This window comes from Neovison vison, chromosome 1 (genome assembly GCF_020171115.1).
Source record: "Neovison vison isolate M4711 chromosome 1, ASM_NN_V1, whole genome shotgun sequence".
NCBI classification, from domain to species: domain Eukaryota; kingdom Metazoa; phylum Chordata; class Mammalia; order Carnivora; family Mustelidae; genus Neogale; species Neogale vison.
Genome location: NC_058091.1, coordinates 117929776 through 117952027, shown reverse-complemented (window position 1 = coordinate 117952027; position 22252 = coordinate 117929776). Strand labels below are relative to the sequence as shown.

Here is a 22252-nt window from a genome sequence, read left to right as displayed (position 1 = left end):
AAAGGATTTTTTTTTTTTTAAGATTTTTTTTTTTATTTTATTTATTTGAGAGAGAGAGACAGTGAGAGAGAATGAGCGAGGAGAAGGTCAGAGAGCGAAGCAGACTCCCCATGGAGCTGGGAGCCTGATGTGGGACTCGATCCTGGGACTCCAGGATCACGCCCTGAGCCGAAGGCAGTCGTCCAACCAACTGCGCCACCCAGGCGTCCCTCTCCTGATTTTTTTTTTTATTTTAAAATCTTCTAGAAAGGGCTTTTAGAATATACTAATCTCTCTCTTCTTCTTAAAAACCTGGCACTTTTTATTGTCTCTAATGGGAAGGGTGTGCCTTTTTTCTCGGCATCACAGATAAATTTATTTCCGTGTTTATATACGACACTCTTAAATCTGGTTTAACATGTCCGGTTCATTAGAGTATTATAGTTGGTTTACAGTGTGTGGAAGAATGTGGCTGGATTGTTGGATATACCCTTTAGTTCATCCCATCTATGTCGCAGTTACCATTTATTTGCTTTGTATTATTGTCAGTAAACATTAACTGAGCATTCTTACGCTAGACTTTGCGCCAGACACTAAGTGAAACAGTTCTAACTCTTGAGGAGTACATAGCCCTCCTTAGAGTTAGAGACCTTCGTTTTTATTTTAAGCTCTTCTTTGTTTCCTTCACAGCTACTTATACAGTTTGAACCTATTTACTTCAGTCAGTCATTGTGCTACTGTCTTAGGTGTTTGTTCATTAAATGATCTCCGTCTGGAAACTACTCAAAGTAGTAAACATTAATTGAGCATTCTTACTCAATTGCTAAAGCTTTTCTTTCACCAGCAGATGTGAAACATGACTCATTTTGAACAGTCTCTGCACCCCCCCACCCTTTTTACATAGGCTCCATGCCCACCGTGGAGCTCAGGGTGGGGCTTGAAGTCAGGACCCTGAGATCAAGACCTGAGCCAAAATCGAGAGTCGAATGCTTAACCAACTCTGACACCCAGGTGCCCAGAGCGGTCTCTGCCTCTTAAAATAAGCAAACATTAGGGCCAGTTCTGCTCAAAAATTAAGGACAGCCTCGCGTATGAAATCTTTCTTCCTCAGTTTCCTTCTTGAGCAATTTTCAAAGCTCAGATAATTTATATGCATACTTCTTTAAATAATTGTTCGAGGCTATGCCATGAAGAAATATCTGTTCACATTCAGTAGTGAATGACCAGCAGTGCCTATTCTGAGCATTAGCAGCTGCAGTTTCACTTCGATGAATCCAAGAGCCCAGGTGTAAGTCTTAAAATTAGAATTGTAATACTCAGTTTTCATTAATTCTACTGTTGATGTGTTTTGGGAATTGTCAAGACCTGGAAATACAAAGGAAATTAAAGGGAATATATTAGGATGACAAGGAATGTTTCTAACAAAGTGAGATTTGCAAGACTTTGGACATGACGTGTAGTATCTTTAGGGCTGATTCAGGGGAGAGAATCTGGGACCCAGTCAGTATGGGAACTGAATAGCTAAAGAATTGAGAGGGAAGGGGGCAGCTGTTTCTGAATTAGAGTTGGTAAGGAGCCCCCACTATCTTCGTCCTAATTCTAGGATATCCAGGGAAAAGGTATGTGGAAAGGACATTGGAAAAGAAGTTACAGCCATAATTTCAAGTGGTACTGAAATGTGTTAACAGTCAATTAGATGAGCCCATATGTAACATGCCTTACATGCCTAGACCCTTGCTAGTGGATCAGATTGCAAGTATTCAGTTCTAGAAGAAGACTGGCTTGGGGCACCTGGCTGGCTCAGTTGGTGTGGCATGTGACTCTTGATCTTGGGGTTGTTAAGTTAAAGCCCCATGTTGGGTTCAGAGATTACTCTGAAGAAGTAAATCTTAGAAGAAAAAAAAAAAAGGACTGGCTGAAATCAGACAAGGTATTAGGGCTTCAGGGTTTTAATAAGGCTGGGTTTTAATAAGGCTCTGGGCTTAGGAAGGGAATTAGAATGTTCATCAGGGCTACTGTTTAACATTAAGAAAGCTCTCCACAGTCTCCAGAATATCAACTGGCCTCCTACTGGGATGGGAAGGTAAGGTAAAAGTGAGTGCTTCAAGTCATTGACTACACTGCTACTGTGGGTGTGGGGAAATGTGTATGACTGGTTACAATTATAGAGAGTGTGAATCAGTATCATGTTTGTAGAGGAAAATTTGGCAAATCTGTCAAAATGTAAAAATGTACAATTCCACTTTTATGAGGTCATCCTATAGAAGGTATCAAGTAAGAAAAACCTATAAGCCTTTTAATGAAATTAGTATAAAAGAGCAATCTGTAGAGACTTTATTAAATAAATTCTAATTTTCCATACAGAGATGTTGCTTGTAGATAACTCCCCAATTATTAAAAAGTACTTAAAAATTTGACAGTGTAAAATGCCCAAGATACATTGTTCATTGAAAATAAAAGCAAGTTTTAGAAAAATATATATAAAATAATTCTATTTTATTCTATGAATTGGAAACTCATTTTTTCCTTTATACCTATTTTTCTCTTTATACTTTTTTTATGTTGTTTCAATTTTTTAAAGATTATTTATTTGAGACAGAGAGAGAGAATGAGCAAGTGAGAGAACAAGAGCAAGGGGAGGGAGAAGCTGACGCCCTGCTGAGGAGGGAGCCTGATGCCAGGCTTAATCCCAGAACCCTGGGATCATGACCTGAGCCAAAGGCAGATGCTTAACCAACTGAGCCACCTAGGTGCCCCTGTTGCAATTTTTTATGATAAGCACTTCACTCGCAGACCAAGAGGATGATTTATCTATTACCATCTATCATACTGAGCCAGCTATCATACTGAGGGAGTACATTTGTGTACATCTGGTCATATGTGTTTTTGGTAACTCACATCATGGTTCCCTCTTGGAGATGATACAATACCAATGAGATCTAGTAGAAAAGGATTCTACTTCTAATAATATAGGAGTATCTTATATTGACCTAGCCCTTTCCAGGATAACAGTTATGAACTCTGGACAGTATATAAAAAAATAACTACTTGAAGACATTGGAGAGTCTGGCAGAAATCGATAGGAAATTTGAAAGATGGGAACTGTACCAGGCCTGATTCTCACTTACACAATTCTTTTGCTTGAGGATACTCCCAAGTTTGTACGGTGAGTGGTGGCTAGAACTCAAGCAAAAGTCTATAGTTTTACTAGTTTGGTGAGTTGGAGGATAGAATTCAGGACTGTAAGAGGGACTGGAGAATGAGGAGAGAAATATCAGAAAGGAGGGAACCAGAAGAGGGAGCCCTAAAATCTGCTTTTAAATTCTGTCCAAATCCTTGACATGCATGGGGAAAGAATGGAGGCTAGAAAAGGCAGTAGTTGGAAAGCTGAATGAATTGAACAGAGGTTTAGCTGCTGCCCCTTGTCCAGGAGGCAGTTTGAAGTATGAATTTAGCCAAGTTAATTTCCCAGTAGAATAAAATTCACTCTTCAGAGGAAGACTGACAGAATTTAGAATTTCAATAATGTCCACTATACAATAATAAACGACTAGATGTGCAGTGAAGAAAAGTGTGACTTATTGTTGAGAATAGCAGTCAATAGAAATTGACCCCAAGATGACTCAGATGTTGGAATTATCAAACAAGGACATTAAACTTGGTAATAAAAGATAAACAGATAGAGGATCTCAGCAGAGACTTGGGAGCTATAAAAAGAACCAAATGTAAAATCTAGAACTGATTTGAAATGAAAAATTTATTAGACGTGCTTAATAGCAGATTGGAGATGGCTAAAGAAAGGGTTGGTGAACTTCAAAATAGAGTGGCCGGAATTATCCACTCTGAAGAAAAGAGAAAAAAGATTAAAAGACAAAAACAGTGTCAGTAACTGTGTGACAATACTAATATATGTGTAATTGGAGTCCTAGAAGTAAAGGAGACAGAAGACATCTGGCAGATTGTATTTTCCAAAGATGGCTGCAACAGTATCTACCATTCTACATGTTCTTTTGGCCAATAGAATCAAGTTGGAAGTAACATCCCAGCTACACAGAGCTCCAGTTAACAGTCCTTGCTGAACCTGGCCTTTGAGACATTTCAGCCCAGCAATCAACCATGTGAGTGAAGAAGCCACTAGGTGATACCAGCTCCCAGCTGTTCATGGTGTCCCAGATGAGGCCCCATAATTCATGAAACAGGATAAAGCTATCCCATTTGTCCCCTGAATGAATTTCTAATGCACAAAATCTGTGAACTTAATAAAATGCTTACTGTTTTATGGCACTAGGTTTGGAGTGATTTGTTATGCTATAGTAGAAAACTAAAACAAGATAAAAATATCTGAAGAGGGGTGCCTGGGTGGCTCAGTGGGTTGGGCCCCTGCCTTCGGCTTGGGTCATGATCTCAGGGTCCTGGGATCGAGCCCCGCATCGGTCTCTCTGCTCAGTGGGGAGCCTGCTTCTTCCTCTCTCTGCCTGACTCTCTGTCTGCTTGTTATCTCCCTATTGAATAAATAAATAAAATCTTCAAAAATTTTTTTTGAAGAAATAATGTCTGACAACTAAATAATAAAGACAACCCAATTTAAAAATGGACAAAAGATCTGAATAGACCTTTCTTTTCTCTCTCTCCCTCCCTTCCTTCTTCTTTCTCTCTCTCTCTTTCTCTCAAAAGATTTTATTTATTTATTTGACAGAGAGAGTGAGAAAGCACTCTTCTCAGGGGGAGTGGCAGAAGGAGAAGGGGCCTCCCACAGAGCAGGGAGCCCAATGCAGGGCTCAATCCCAGGACCCTGGAATCATGACCTGAGCTAAAGGCAGACATTTAATGGACCGAGGCATCCAAGTGGCCCCAGACATTTCTTTAAAGAAGATGCATAAATGGCCACAAACATATGAAAAGATAATGTTATCAAGCCATCAGAGAAAGGCAGATCAAAATTACAGTGGCTATAAGGATGACTGTAATAAAAAAGACAGATAATAACAGATATTGGTGAGGATGTGGAGCAATTGGAACTCTAATGAAACACAGCTGGTAGGGCTGTAACATGGTGTAGCCACTAAGGAAAACAGCCAGGCAGTTCCTGAAAAAGTAGAGTTACCATTTTACCAGCAGTTCCATTCCTACCCAACAGAAATAAAAGCTTATGTCCACACAAAAACTCGTTCTTGCATGTTCATAGCAACAATATTCATAATACCCCCAAATAAGAAACAACCCAAATGTTCATCAGCTGATGAGTGGATAAACAAAATGTGGAGTATCCATATAATGGAATATTTTTGACCATAAAAAGGCAAAGAAGTGCTGATTCCTGTCATAACATGGATGAACCTTGAGAATATGCTAAGTGAAAGAAGCTAGTCACAAGAGACCACGTATTATATAATTCTGTTTATATTAAATGTCCAGGATAGGCAAATCTATAGAGACAGAAAATAGAATAATGGTTACCAGGTTAGGGGAAACAAGGAAAATGGGGATGATAGCTGAAGGGTACAGGTTTTTTTGGAAGTGTTTTTTTGGAAGAGGGCTATGAAAACATTCTAAAGTTGATTAAGCTTATGGTTGCACAACTCTTTGAATATACTAAAAACTGTTGAATTGTATATTTTATTTTATTTATTTTATTCTATTTTTTAAAAGATCTTATTTATTTATTTGACAGGTAGAGATCACAAGTAGGCAGAGAGGCAGGCAGAGAGAGAGGAAGAAGCAGGCTCCCTGCGGAGCAGAGAGCCCGATGCGGGGCTCGATCCCAGGACCCTAGGATCATGACATGAGCCGAAAGCAGAGGCTTTAACCCACTGAGCCACCCAGGTGCCCCTGAATTATATATTTTAAATGAATGTGTATATGGTATATGAATTAATTTCAGTAGGGATGTTATTAAAAAGAAATAATAGCTGAAAGTTCCAAGTTTGGTGAAAAACAGATTTATAGGGGCACCTGGGTAGCTCAGTCGTTAAGTGTCTACCTTCGGCTCAGGTCATGATCCCAGCATCCTGGGATTGAGCCCCACATCCAGCTCCCTGTTTGGTGGGAAGCCAAATTCTGACCTCTCCCACTCCCCCTGCTTGTGTTCCTTCTCTCTCTGTGTCTCTCTCTGTCAAATAAATAAAGTCTTTTAAAAAAACAACAACAGATTTATAGAATCTAAGCTCAGTCAACCTTAAGCAGGATAAATACAAAGACTGTTCAAGGTACATCACAGTCATACTGCTGAAAAACAAAAGAGAAAGAGAAAAACTTGAGAGAAGCCAGAGGAAAATGACTTATCACACAAAGGAGAACAGTGATCTAAATTAAAGGCACGCTTCTCGTCAATAACAACAGAGGCAAGAAGACAATGGGATGATATCTTTAAAATTCTGAAAGAAGCTCTCAACCTAGAATTCCATATCCAGCTTAAATATTTTTTTAAAATGGAAGGTAAAGGCATTTTTAGACAAATGAAAACTGAGAGAATCCTAGTTGTACGATAAGAGATAATGGCATGTCTGGGTGGCTCAGTGGGTTAAAGCCTCTGTCTTTGGCTCAGGTCATGATTCCAGGGTCCTGGGATGGAGCCCCGCATCAGGCTCTCTGCTCAGCGGGGAGCCTGCTTCCTCCTCTCTCTCTCTGCCTGCCTCTCTGCCTGCTTGTTATCCCTGCCAAACAAAGAAAGGAAGGAAGAAAGAAAGAAAATTTTTAGGGCGCCTGGGTGGCTCAGTGGGTTAAAGCCTCTGCCTTCTGCTCAGGTCATGATCTCAGGGTCCTAGGATGGAGTCCTGCCTCAGGCTCTCTGCTCAGCAGGGAGTCTGCTTCCCCCTCTCTCTGCCTGCCTCTGCCTACTTGTGAACACTCTCTGTTAAATAAATAAAAATTAAAAAAAAAGAGATAATGAAGAAAGTTCTTCAGATTGAAGAGGAATGATAGCAGATGGGAATTGGGATCTATAGGAAAGAGAGAGGAACACTGGAAATCTAGGTGTAAGAGACTATTTTTTATTCTCAGTTTCTTTAAAAGACAAGATTTATGTCTAATACTATTTTGTAGGTCTGTGACATATGTACAGTAACTCTCCCCTTATCCATAGTTTTGCTTTCCATGATTTTGGTAACCTGTGGTCACCTGCAGTCCAGAAGCAGATTATCCTCCTGACATGTCATTAGAAGGTCAGTAGTAGCCTGACGCTGTGTCATAGTACCTACATCAGTCACCTCACTTCAACTCATCCCGCAGGCATTTTATCTTTCTACATCATCCCTAGAAGGGTGAGTATAGTAAAATAAGATATTTTGAGAGAGACCACATTCATATAATTTTTATTACAGTATATACTTATAATTATTCTATTTTATTATTATTGCTAATCTCTTACTGTGCCTAAATCATAAATTAAACTTTGTCATGTATGTATTACGTTATATGTATGTATATATATGTTATGTAAATACGCAAACATATACATGTTTATGTATTAATAGAAAAAAACCCCAGTATATATAGAATTCCGTTCTATCTGCAATTTCAGGCATCCCTGGGGGTTTTGGGATGTAGCCCTTGTGGATAAAGAGGGACTACTATAGATGTAATATATATGACAATTTAGTCCAAAAGGTGAAGGGCAATAAATGAACTATTTTGCAAAGGTTGCTATATTCTTATGTGAAGTAGTACAATGTTAGTTGTAACTAGATTGTGATAAGTTTACATATTGTTTCCATAGAGCAATCTCTGTCTCTCTGTCTTTCTGACACACATGTAAAGAGATACAGCCAAAAAGCCCATAAAATAGTTACAATGAGATACTAAAAATAATTAGGTTAACCTAAAAAGAAGGCAGTAAAAGAGGAATTGAGGGGGGAAAAAACGGCGCAAATAGAATGGTAAACCAAAATCTAACCAGTATCATAATTACATTAAATGTAAATGGATTGACCATTCCAGCATAGGTTGTCAGACTGGATGAAAAAGGGCTAAACACAGATTGAAAGTGAGAAGATGATGAAAGGTACACCATGTGAACAGTAAGAGACGAATGCTGGAGTAGCTATATTATCATCAGGCAAAATAGACTTCAAGACAAAGTTTACTGCTAGAGATAAACATTTCATAGGAAAGGGATCATTTCATCAGAAAGACACAATCATTAATGTTTATGAACCTAAAAAAAAGAGCTTCAGTACACATAAAACAAGGGGGTCCTGGGTGGCTCAGTTGGTTAGCCATTTGACTCTTGATTTTGGCTCAGGTCATGGTCTTGGGGTCAGGAGATCAAGCCCCACATTAGGCTCTGCACTCAGTGGGGAGTCTGCTTGAGATTCTCTCTCTCCCTCACCCTCTGCTCTTTCCCCATCCCCATCTCCACCTGTGTGTGCATGTGTGCACTGTCTCTCAAATGAATAAAATCTTTAAAAAGAACAGTTAAAAAAATACACATGAAACCAAACAAAAGCAGAAAATTCAACAATTAAACCAAAGAATTAAAAGCAGAAAAGGACAAATCCACAATTATAATTTGGTGTTTTTAATACTCCTCCCTCAGTAGTTGATAGAACAACTTGAGAAATATAAATAACAATACAGAAGATCTGGGGTGCCTGGGTGGCTCAGTCGCTTAAGCATCTGCCTTCGGCTCAGATTGTGACCCCAGGGTCCTGGGATCCAGCCCGTGTGGGGCTCTCTGCTCAGCAAGGAGCCTGCTTCTCCCTCTCCTTTTGCCCCTCTCCCCTGCATATGCAATCTGTCTCACTCTCTCAAATAAAGAACGTCTTTAAAACAAAACAAAACAAAACAAAAATACTTATTTAAAAAAATCTGAATAACATTATGCATTGCTTTGCCAAATTGACACAGAATACTATAAGTAACAACTGAAGAATGTGTGTTCTTTTCAAGTGCACAGGGAATGCTCACCAAAACAGACCACACTCTAAATTATAAAATATGTTTCAATACATTTCATAATATTGAGAAGATACATAGTGTGTTCCCTGCCTATAGTGTGGAATTAAATTAAAAATCAATATCAATAATATAACTAGAAAGGCCCTGCAAATTTGGAATATTTAAAATACATTTCTAAATAGGTCATGGTCAAAGAAAGCATTATAAAAGAAATTAGAAAATATTTCTAGCTAGTTGACAATGAAAATTCAACATATTAAAACTTATGGGATGTAGCAGATAAAGTGAGTATTGAGAAATATATAGCTTTAAAAACTTATATTAGGGAAAAGTTTAAAAAATTAGTGATTGAAGTTTCCAACTTAAGATGCTAGAAAAACATGAGCAAAATAAATTCCAAGTAAGTAGAATAAGGAAAAAAAGAAATCACTGAAATTGAAAATAGGACAAAAACAGAGAAATATAATACAGAAGTTTTTTTTTAAATATTAAAATTAACCTTTAGTGAAACTGACCAAAAAACAATAATAAATACTATGAGGAATGAAAGAGGGTATATAGATAGATCTTACAGATGTTAAAAGGTACTAAGGGATGTTATGAATATCTTTTGTCAAAAAATTCAACTTAGAGGGACGCCTGGGTGGCTCAGTTGGTTGGACGACTGCCTTCGGCTCAGGGCGTGATCCTGGAGTCCCGGGATCGAGTCCCGCATCAGGCTCCCAGCTCCATGGGGAGTCTGCTTCGCTCTCTGACCTTCTCCTCGCTCGTGCTCGTGCTCTCTCTCACTGTCTCTCTCTCTCAAATAAATAAATAAAATCTTAAAAAAAAAAATTCAACTTAGATGAAATGCACATAATTATTTGAAAAACATAGCTTACCAGAACTGGCAATGAAACAGAAAACAGAATATATGAGTAGCCTTATTAAAGAAATTGCATTTGTTATCAGAACCTTTTTTTTTTAAAGATTTTATTTATTTATTTGACAGATAGAGATCACAAGTAGGCAGAGAGGCAGGCAGAGAGAGAGGAGTGGGGGAAGCAGGCTCCCTACTGAGCAGAGAGCCCGATGCAGGGCTCGATCTCAGGACCCTGAGATCATGACCCGAGCCAAAGGCAGAGGCTTTAACCCACTGAGCCACCCAGGCGCCCAGAACCTTTTTTTATAAAGAAAACTCCAGGTCCAGTTTTATTGATGACTTCTTTTGAACATTTAAGTAAGAAATAATACTCATTTAACACAAATTCTTTAGAGAAATAGAGAAGGGAAACACTTCCCATCTGTTTAACATGGTAACAGAAGCCTGACAGATGTTGCAGACAACATGAATGTCTATGTAGAAATTTTATGGCTTTTTAAAAAAAAGTTACTAGAACTGATAAGTTAGCTTAGCAAGGTTGCAGCATACAAGATTAATAGATAAATATCAACTTTTACAAAGATTGGAAATGAAATATAATCTTGTTATACTTCATAATAAGTATACTTCAATTCACAGATATAATTGTTTACATAGAAAATCCTAAGGAACCTAGAAAACAACCACTAGAATTAATAACTGAATTTAGTAAGGTAGTAGGATACTGAGTCAATATAGGGATGCCTGGCTGCCTCAGTCAGTGGAGCGTGTGACTCTTGATCTCAGGATTGTAAGTTTGAGCCCCATGTTGGGTGTAGAGATTACTTAAAAATAAAATCTTAAAAAAAAGTCAATATAAAGATATCACTTTTATTTCTATCTTCTAGCAGCAAACAACTAGAAAACATTTCAATTTCCTTTAATAATAAATAGTCCTTTACTATACATATATGTATATGTGTATATATATATAAAGAAAAGATGCATATGGAAAACTACAGAACATTGCCTAGAGAGGTTAAAAAAGATCCAAATAAATGTGCCTACAATGATTGTATACTGTGTTCAAGGATAGGCTGACTCATTTTTGTTAATATGTTAGCTCCCCAAATTCAGCTATGCAATCCCAATTAGAATTTCAGCAGGTGCTTTTTTTTCTTCCTCCTACAGAAAGTGGCAGGCTGATTAAAAAATTTATATGGAAATGAAAAGGACCTAGAATGGCCAAAATAATCTTGGAGAAAAAAGCCGAATGAGGTTTATACTACACTTTAAAACCTAAAATGAAGTTGCCATAATAAGGCCAGTATGGTATTGGCATAAGAATGAAGTAGATCATCAGAACAAAATACAAAGTTCAGAAATAAGCCATTGTATATAAACTGCACCTTAAATGAAACAGTTAAAAACTTTGAAAACAAAAATCCAGAAGGACAGCATTTTCTTCTAAGAAAAGCATATATCTGTTCGTGTATTAAGTTTTGAGAGTAAAACCTGTTAGGGCAAACTTCTAAGACTGAATGGCGTATTCCAGCGTGTTATCTAGGATGGAATAATGTTAGCTACTTTAGTGGCCGAGATGGTTTGTTTAGGTGATTTAGGGACCCCATGTTTAATCAGTGGCTTGATATGTTATATTTTTGCTAATACCTGTGGTGTGGCTGGGCGGTGAAAATACTTTGATATGAATTTGGGTAGGAGGCTTAGAAACCAAGGCCTGAGCTGTGATCACCTTAGTGGGGAAAGAAATGAAGGAAGTGAAGTGTATTTGTAGACATTTTTGCTCTTGTGGGGTTCAATTTCTGTGGGACCTGAAGCAGACTGCTTATTGCAACTTATTTACTGTATTACTAACAATAAAAGTACTGAATTTCAGAGTAGAAAATTGAGTGAATGCGGGGTTGTCTCATTTCTGCCATTGACTTGTTGCAGGATTTTACCACTGGCTAGCTGGACAAGTCATTTAACTTCCCGGCCATTTGCAAATTGTAGATTTGGACTAAATGATTGTTTAAGATTCCTTCTACTCTGAAATGCTGTGAAGCTGAAAGTCTAAGAATTCTCACTTCCTAATGTGGTACATTTTCACAAAGATGTCGGAGAGTCTTTCTCTGTTGTCTGTTTGGCAGATTGCAGTCCCCTGGCAGAAATGAAACCTGATCAAAATCTGTTTCTCCAACTTGGTTTCGTCTTAGCTTCTATGCTCTATAACAGTAACAGATGGCCAGAAAAATGTTTCCCGACATACTTGAAGTGGAATAAATAGAAGGCTTCCATTAGCCTTTTCAGCAACCCTGGAATCAGTGATACTATTCCTCAGTTAGGAACACAGATGCTGAGTAAAGTGGTTTCAGATCAGATCTCAGATCTGGTTTCCTTGGTTCAGCGAACCTCCACAATCCTCTACAACAGGCCCTGTGGATTACCTTTTTACCTATTCTTTGTTATTACTATAAAATGCAGTCGAAATCATTTGAGGAATTCTTACTGTGTTTTTTGAGAAGCTAATGATAAGCTATCCATCTTTTGTTGAATAGTAAAAGTAAATACTAAAAGATAAATGAAAAAGCAAATATTTATCATTATTACTGTTAGGGGAGAATAGTCATGGTGGTCCACAGATCTGCATGTAATCTCTAGAGAGATTCTTTATTCCTATAGCCAAAATTATATAATAAAAGGAAGTTTATCCTGTTGGTTATTCTGTGCCCTACCTGGAAATATGAATGATCACGTTTCATCTGGAAAAAAAAAAAAGTGATCACTTTTCATCTGGATCTTTGGGGCAGGAAGACAGGTTCTCCTGGGTTTTGTAGTATGCCAAGAGGCTGGTGAGCAGGCCTCACTGAGATTAGTCTGTTGTCCTGGCTGGCTGGTGTTCACACACTTGCACTTACTTCCAAGATCAGCCCACCCAGTTACTGTCAGGATGAATTGGTCACAGGGTTCTCTCCTCCACAGAACTGCCCTGAAGAAGTCAGTGCTGTCATTTGCCAGATGACATGGTTACAAAGTTCATAGAACTCTGCTGGTTACCACCTATAGACCTGTTTTTAATTTGTTGGTTTTTAATTTGTTGGTTTTAATTTGTTTACAAGCTTGATTTTTTACTAGCTTCCTTGATAATTTTGTTCCCTGTCTTCAGTTCTCTTGTGACCCAGTAGTATTAGAGAGACAAGGGGTGAAAATCTATTCCTGGAGCCAGAGTGGGATATAATGGAAAGGCTTTGTAGAGAACATTAATTCAGTTTCAACCTTGTCCAGATTTCAATTTGTAGACACTTGGGTAGAAAGGATAGAAATAGGCATACTAGGAATGGAAGATGATACACTGAGATAGAAAGAGATCTGAGGGGTTGTCTCTTCAAGACATCTTGAGTCCTAGGATAATAATATAAGCCTCCCAAACCCTTTTTTAAAGATAATAATTTAATCCTTGTCTAAAGACAAGCAATGGAATCCAGAAATAATGATGACTGTTTATTTATTGAGCACTTAAATGCCAGATATTTAATGTCTATTAGTTAGCTCTATAATCCCAGCAGTCCTGTAAAGTTGACTGAACAGTTAGTCACAGCATTAGCAAGTGAGAGAGCCAGGTTTTGAGCCCAAGTCTAACTCTAAAGCCCATGCTCTTAAACACCACGCTATAAGGATAGAAGTTGAAAACATTTCTGTTCTTGAAGAATTAATTGACTATGAATCTCTTTTCCATCTTGAGCCTCCCATTTTCCCTTCCCTGAATTACTTTAGCTGGTTAACTGAAAACTCAAACCATTTCCAAACTTTAGAGAAATGCAGATTCCTTACTCCTGTCTCCATTGTGATGCAGCATATCTGGAGGGCAGCCCAATAATCTGCATGTTAATATAAACATATGCCAAAGTGATTCTACCCATGTGATCACAGGACCATCGTTTGAGACACAGTACCCTAAATAGTGGCAAGGTTAGGTTGAACTATAACACAATCTCATACTTTTTTTTTTTCAAGGCTTGAAAAGTAATGTATTTTATAATGGAGCTGCAGATAGTTTTGCATAGAACACAATGTAGAAGTTAAATACATGGTGCTTATTTAGTATAATCACTTCGAGAATGTCAGTGCTAACATGCAGTATAACTTACTTTTGACTGTGTTTATGTTTCATTCAAAGTATGTTCCTCTTTTTTTTCAGAGAGAAATATCCTTGAAAAGTCCCTATCACTTTCTTTTCTTAAAAATGGTTTTTATCGGAATGACTGGGTGGCTCAGTCAGTTAAGCAGCTGTCTTTGGCTCAGGTCATGATCACAGGGCCCTGGGATTGAGCCCCGCCCGCCTTGGGCTCCTTACTCAGCGGGGAGCCTGCTTCTTCCTCTGCCTGCTCTGCCTGCTGCTCCCCCTGCTTGTGCTCTTTCTCTGACAAATAAATAAAACCTTTAAAAAAAAAAAAAAGGAAGAAAGAGGGGCGCCTGGGTGGCTCAGTGAGTTAAACTTCTGCTTTCAGCTCCCTGGGATCAAGCCCCGTATGGGGCTCTCTGCTCGGCAGGGAGCCTGTTTCCTCCTCCCCTCTCTCTCTCTCTCTGCCTGCCTCTCTGCCTACTTGTGATCTCTGTCTGTCAAATAAATAAAAAGAAAATATTTTTTTAAAAAAGTGGGGGGAGAAAGAAACTTGTCTTTTGGGTCTAGAGAATAAAATTGGCTCATACCCAGTAAATGTTGATTAAACTTTTTTTTATGAACTGAAGTCAGTAAAAGTATGTGTAAGGGTATAGGATTTTATTTTACCCTACTTAGAAGCTAATAATTAGTCTGCTGTAGTTCATGTGATGCTGACAGAGCACAAGAGACTCCTGGATCAGAGACCAAGGACTTTATTACTCATAGTCCAGAAGTAGCACAAGCATGTTTGCATTAGTTCCCCTTGCCCTTTCAAGTCCCATTAGAGTGGCCCAAATGGATGTTTACACATAAGTTCTAAGAATGGAGCATTGAACTTGGGGAAACCGTTGTTTTTGTAGTAAGTGATAAGCAAGTCTGCTCTGATTTTTTTTTTTTTTAAAGATTTTATTTATTTATTTATTTGACAGAGAGATCACAAGTAGGCAGAGAGGCAGGCAGAGAGAGAAGGAAGCGGGCTCCCTGCTGAACAGAGAGCCTGATGCGGGACTTGATCCCAGGACCCTGAGATCATGACCTGAGCCGAAGGCAGCGGCTTAACCCACTGAGCCACCCAGGCACCCTAGGGTGGTGCATATTACTTTATCTCCCAAAGCTGATCTTTTCAAACACAGTCCTGAAAAGTGGCCTGGGTAAGCAGTGGTCAGGGTCACGCATTTTTGGCATATTCAGCAAGACACGTAGGAATGTGAGAGACCCATGGGGGAATAGCTCTCCCAACAGCAAGTACATATAATAGGTAATTGATAGAAATCTTAGAATTATTTTGAAATACTTGCTGCACAAAAAGGTATAGAGAGTAATATAATGAATAGCGCGACAGTCCCCTCCCAACATGACAAGTAAGTATTATTCGTACAGATGCAGTTTCCTGTGGATCCTTCCCCTTGTCTCATAGGTAAGCAGTTTCCTGAATTTGTCATCATGCCAGTGCAGTTCTATGAATTCCTTAATATCATATAATATTTTTTGCATGTTTAGAAACTTGTAAAAAATTTTTACTATCATTTAAAAATCGTTAAAGAGCCTTTTTACATAGTACCATTTTAGGCACCATAGAAAAAAATGGTGAGGATACAACTCTTGCATGTCACGATCTTATGGTCCAAGGACAACCAAAATCACTAAAATATAGTTTAGTCATGGGAAAGGATATATGTGAAAAAATATAAGTCGGTAAACAATATGTAACTCTAAATTCAGTTATTAGCATCTAATATATGTAAGGACTAAGTATAGTTATGGACGGAGGGCAAAATAGAATTCATTATTGGGGTGGAAAATAGTGACTCTGAGAGGCAGCAACAATGAGAATTACAGGCATGAGATTTGTCATAGACAATTTGTTATACAGGTGAGAGGGATATGCTGTGAGTAACTGACCTTACATTGATCTAACCAGAAAGATGGGAGAAGGGAGCTTGGGAGTAGGTAGCCTGCAGGATAGTTAGCTGAGAGGTATGTAGGTGTGTCAGATGATCATTTTGATTAGGAGGGACAGCTGAGACTGAGCCTCTGATGTCACAGGGCTTCACATCTAATCACACAGGGGTGGTTACATAGGCGAGAATTAGAAACTATCCAAGATCCTCTGTGATTATGACTGAAATGTCAGCTTCCAGAGATGTAGAAGAAAAAAGGTTTCATGTGAGTTGCAGCAGTGAGGGAAAAAGCCTCAGTGAGAAGTCTTGCAGTGGGCCTTGAATGGCAAATTGTGGGGAGAATGCTTCAGAAAAGGGGGAGGCAAGAGCACATGAGCAGACTGGAGAGACTAAGTGTGAGACAATTGAGAAGACTGACCTGTGGGAATTATGTCCAGGTGACTTGACCTATATATAGTTTCCCATGGTCTGCATTTTGCTGATTGCTTGCTTATGGTGCAGTTCAGGGGTTTCCCTCTGTTCTCTGTAGTTCCTACAAATTAGCAGGTGGACCTAGTAAAGCATGATGAGATTCAGGCTCATTTGCAGGACTGTATGTGTGTGTGTGGGGGTCTTCCTTGATCACATGAGTAAAGGTATGTGTAAGGGTCTAGGATTTCATTTGACCCAACTTAACAAGCCAGCAATTAGCCTGTTACTGTTTCACATTCTAACTTCATAATAAGTATGACTTATTTTCTGAGATATCCTGGTCAGTCCACTGCCACCTCCCACTTTTTTGTCTATACCATCTCTTCTCTTTATTTCTGTTTTTCCTATCTTGCTCAATTTGGATTTCTCTCAGCAGTTTCTTTTCAATGTGGATGCCCTATCCTAGGAAGGAGCCTTGGTAAGTTCCCTGAGTTTAAAAGGCTAGACTGCTCCAGGTCCTTTGGGCCTCCCTGGGGACCTCTTGCAGTGGACTCAACCCCATTAGTTTCAGTCTCTGCAATCAGATTGGACCACGCTGCTTTTCATTTAAAACTTGGCTAGCTTGGGCTTCTTCCGTCCTCTGGTCTGTCAGAGGCCCTATTGCTTTCCCTCTGTGTTGATCTGCACAGTGGCTTATAGCACTTGTATCTGATGGGCCTTGATGTTTTTCCCTCTTTATATGGAGTTTTATGAGGATGATTTGTCTTCTAGTTTTGTAATAGGTACTGTCCGTGGGCTTTTTGTGGTGTTATCTAGTTGCTCTGTTTGAATGTGGGGATTCAGAAATAACAAAGGCTATGTTGCCACTGCCATTTCTCCAGAATCCTCTTTGTAGGTGCTTGAGTAGAAAGGTCACACAATAATGAGTAGAATGGTTGGTCTGACCTAACATCTTACTTGGCATAGAGACAGTGTGGTCATTAGTCAACACTTGTTCTTTAACTTTCTCTTTTCTCCAAATTGAAAAGTGTTGGCTATCATGCCCGTTTAGTGGATTTCCATGGAAATAATAGCTTCTTACCTTTACTCTTTTCAGGTTCACCAAGAATCTTTCCCCAGACAAAATCAATTTGAGCACCCTGAAAGGGGAGGGTCAGCTGACCAACCTGGAGCTGGATGAAGAGGTTCTACAGAATGTGCTGGAGCTGCCCACCTGGTTAGCCATTACTCGGGTCTACTGCAACAGGGCCTCCATCCGGGTGAGAATGGGGGTCAGAGTGCTGTTGCTGTCCTTGGCCAGCAGGCATGTTTTCTTGAGGGGAAGCTCCCACAGCCCTGAGTGTTGCTTTCCTCTTTCAGATCCAGTGGACAAAGTTGAAGACACACCCCATTTGCTTGGTAATGGCCTTTCTTGATTGCAAGTAATCGAATGGGGATGTCTGGGATGGGATTTTAAAAGATCTGAGAGGAGATGGGGAGGAGTCCTGACAGGCTAACCCTTTTGGGACTGGTGTTTGCTCTGTCTGGTTTGTGAGCTTCTCTCTGAGAGTGACTGTTTTCTGGGCTTATTCTGAAATTACTGTGCGGTGTAGCAGTTAGCACTGAGACACAAGACCAAGGAGTCCTCGGTTGTTTTACCTTTTGTTTTTTATAACAGATTTTGCTGCCCAGGTTCTACTTCTGGATTTTCTTTGGAATCTTGACAGAGAAAAAATTAGAAATCTAGTTCATGTTGACTATTGGGTGATTAGCTGAAAGCCCTTCAGGAACTCACCAATATATATTTCATCCAAAAACTGGAATCCCCAGGGATGGTAATACCTCTGTAACTTGGGTTTATATTGTAGTTTTCTGCTGTGAGCTAATCCTATGCTTGTCCCAGAGTTCTGCTGCTAACGGACATGGAAGAGGAAAGATGAGGCCTCTCCTTGCATTTCAGTTTGTTCATTCGTTTGACAAATATTTATTGTCTGCCCACTGTAGGCACAGCACTCAACTAGGCAGTACAGTGTAGGGATGGATAAGATGCACCGTGTGCTGTGTGGGTTTTTGTGCAGATGCTTAGCTCTCCGTGGCTTTTATTTCAGTGTCTGGATAAGGTAGAGGTGGAGATGAAGACATGTGAGGAGCCTCGGCCCCCAAATGGACAGTCTCCTATTGCCCTCGCTTCAGGACAGAGGTTAGTTGCTTAGGTCCCTTTCATTTCCAACATGTTAACTGTTCCATATCAACTTTTAGTGAAAAATGAACTTTTTATTTGGGAATTTTCCAACCTACACTAAAATGGAGAGAATGGTATAATCAACCCCCAGGCACCTAAGATCTGATTTCAACAGATGTCAACATGTTGCCATTCTAGTTTCACCTTTTCTTGCCTGTGTGTGTGTGTGTGTGTGTGTGTGTGCGTGCGTGCGCACGCTTGTACGAGCATGGCATGCACTGTAGTCTTTGAAAACAAATTCCAGACACCATATGATTCCATCTGTAAATACTTCTAGATACTGTGTCTTTTTTTAAAAAAAGATTTTATTTATTTATTTGACACAGAGATCACAAGTAGGCAGAGAGGGAGGCAGAGAGCGAGCTGGGGAGAAGCAGGCTCTCTGCTTGGCAGAGAGTCTGTTGCGGGGCTCAATCCCAGGACCCTAAGATCATGACCTGAGCTGAAGGCAGAGGCCTTAACCACTGAGCCACCCAGGTGCCCCAAGATATTGTGTTTTTAACAGACAGGGACTTTGAAGAAAGAAGGAAAAAATACACAAAACTTATCACAATCAACAGAATTAATAGGAATTTGTTAATATTATCTAATACTTATTTCATATTCAATTTTATGAATTGTCTCTAAAATATTTTTTCCAATGCAGTATGGCTCCAAAGAGCTCCACATATTACATTTAGGGATATGCCTTTTAAGGCTCTTTAGTTCTAAACAACCCCCCAAACCCACTCTTTAGTATACTATTTATTCTTTGTAGAAACTAGATTTTTTTTTAAAAGATTTATTTATTTATTTGACAGATCACAAGTAGGCAGAGAGGCAGGCAAAGAGAGAGGAGGAGGAAGCAAGCTCCCTGCTGAGCAGAGAGCCCGAAGTGGGGCTGGATCCCAGAACCCTGGGGTCATGACCTGAGCCGAAGGCAGAGGCTTTAACCCACTGAGCCACCTAGGCACCCCAAAACTAGATTGTTTTTGATAAAGAATTTCCCACATTTTGTATTTTGGCTGATTGTGTCCTCAAGGATATATTTTAAATGTTTCTCTTTTAACCTGGTAGTAAGATTTAAAGGCTTGATTTGAGTAAATATTTTTGTTTTCTTGGTAAGACTGCTCTAAAAATTATACCATGTATTTCCTATTATATCAGGAGACACAAAATGTTCCTTTGGTTAAGATTAATCAGTGGATTCAGATAATGATGGCCTGATTTATCCATTGTGATTAAGGTCCTCATCTACTTCATCTCATGGTGTAAGGACCATTGATAACCATTGATGATAATTGTGTAGGTCTGTTATATTTCACTGTTGATGCAAAACAGGGATTTTATAATTCTTTTCTTTCTATTACATTTATTAACAGTAATAGACTAGCAGTAATCTCTAAGATTTTTTGTGGGTGTGGGGGGAGGATGAAGGAGAGTTATCCTTTTGGATTCATGTTTTTTTTAACAGCTTCATTAAGGTATAATTGACACAAAATAGACTACATGTACAAAGCATACGGTTTGATAAGTTTTAGCATATGCACACCATGCAGTCATCAAGACAATGAACATAGCCATTAACCCTTAACCATATTGTTGTTCTCCCTTATATTCCTTCCCTTTCCTTTCTCATGCCCTCCTATCCCCAGACTGGGGGGTTAAAGCATGACTTTCTGTGACTATAGATTAGTTTACATTTTCTATAATTTTATATAAAAGGAATCATAGTATGTAGTATGTACTGGTTTTTGTCTGGCTTCTTTTACTCAGCATAATTATTTTGAGATTCATCCATGTTGTTGAGTGTATCAATAGTTCATTCCTTTTATTACTGAGTATTATATTCCATTGCGTGGAGAGATTAGAATTTGTTTATCCATTCGCTTGTTTTTTGTTTTTTTGTTTTTTTGTTTTAATCCATTCACTTGTTAGTGGACACTTTATTTTCAGTGTTTGGCTATTATGAATAATGCTGCTATGAACATTCATATACAAGTTTTTGTGTGGTCATGTGCTTTTATTTCTCTTGGGTAAATGCCTAGGAATGGAGTGGTCAGGTGGTAGGTATGGTAGGTAAGATTTAGCTTTTTAAGAAACTGCCAAACTTTTCTTTTCTTTCTTTTCTTTTTTTTTTTTTAAGATTGCACTTACTTATTTATTTGACAGAGAGTGAGAGGGAACACAAGCAGAGCAAGTGGGAGAGGGAGAAGCAGGCTCCCTGCTGAGTGTGGAGCCCAGTGTGAGACTCGATCCCAGGACCCTGAGATCATGACCTGAGCCAAAGGCAGATGCCCAACAACTGAGCCACCCAGGCGCTCCAAACTGCCAAACTTTTCCAGAGTGGTTTACTATTTTACATTCTTTTTATGCTTTTACATTTAAATTTCTTACATCCTACACTTCCATTTACTTTAAAAAAAAGTTTGTTGTATTTCATACATTTATAGTCGTTACTTGTTTTGATATTCAGATGTCCTTATCTTTGGCCAGAGAGAGCCTTTCGAAGTCACTGCCTGTGTCTTTTGGAGAAGATCCCAGTAATTTTTTCCTTTTAGACAGAAAAATATGTTTCAGGCTTCTCATATGCATCCTTACTTCAGACCTGGAATCTGACATTTCTCCCAAGGAACGCCAATTCCTTTCAGTGAGAAATGTTATTTAAAGAGAACAGTCTGGGCAAAATTGTATTCATTGAGTTGTCATTGCAATAAGGCCTTTTACGCGTTCAGTTCTAGGGTAAAGGCATTTTTAAGAAAGAGAAAAATAAATCATGACAACATGTGGATATTTCTCAATTCAAATAAAAAAGAGGATTTTAAAATAACTGTTTAGATTTAATGTTTGTATTTTTTGTTCATATGCTGTACCATGGTTCCTAACAACAGTAATATAATAAACGATTCACTTTTTTCGATTGTTTAAAAAAATAACAAAGCCAGTATTGTAACTATCAATAAGACTACTGAGTATGGTTGATTTCTTTGTGCTTGTATGTATTTAAACTTATGATATATCCCACTAGAGAAGTATGGTCAAATGCTGTGTTTTAAAGTCACTTGAAGTCATTTTTCATATGTTCAGGATCCAATTTGACATACAGAGAGGTTTTGTTGTTTTTTTTTTTTAAAGACAAATTTTGCAGTTTTTGGCTCACAGTAAAGTTAGAGGAAGGGGCACAGATATCCCATATCAACATCCCTCATCAGAGTAGTACATTTGTTAACAGTGGTTAACCTACATTGACACATCACAATTGCCCAAAGTCCATAGGTCCCATTAAGGTTCACTCTTGGTTTTGTACATTCTTTGGGTTGGGAAAAATGTATAATGACATGTGTCTATCATTATGGTATTTTCACAGCCCTAAAAATTCTGTGTGCTCTACTTATTTATCTCTATTCCTGCCCCAACCCCTGAAACCGCTGGTATTTTTCACTGTCTCCATTGTTTTTCCTTTTACAGAATGTCATATAGTTGGAATCACACAGTATGATTCATCTTTTAATTTGTTTTACTTTTTAAAATATGTTATTTATTTATTTATTAGAGAAATAGCACAAGTGGGGTGAAGGGCACGGGAAGAAGCAGACTCCCCCACAGAGCAGGGAGGCTAATGTGGGGCTTGATCCTGGGATTCTGGGATTGTGACCTGAGCCTAAGACAGACGCTTAACCAGCTGAGACATCCAGGGCACCCCCATCTTAACCACTTTTTAAAGAAATTTCTTTTCAGTGGTCTCAGATTCATTGTTTATGCACCACACCCAGTGCTCCATGCAATATGTGCCCTCCTTAATACCTACCACCAGGCTCCCTAACCCCCAACCCCTGCCCCTCCAAAATCCTCAGTTTGTTTCT

The 22252-nt window shown here is 38.9% G+C and overlaps 1 protein-coding gene across 2 annotated transcripts in view; it reads left to right on the top strand.

Annotated features, from left to right (window-relative positions):
• Positions 1-22252, top strand: part of UHRF1BP1 (UHRF1 binding protein 1) — a 65441-nt gene that overhangs the window by 11236 nt on the left and 31953 nt on the right. For both annotated transcript variants that reach the window (XM_044254998.1, XM_044254994.1), the window contains exons 2-4: positions 17286-17448; positions 17549-17587; positions 18277-18368. In XM_044254998.1, the coding sequence (XP_044110933.1) occupies positions 17286-17448; positions 17549-17587; positions 18277-18368 (294 nt within the window). The remainder of the gene's footprint in view (positions 1-17285; positions 17449-17548; positions 17588-18276; positions 18369-22252) is intronic.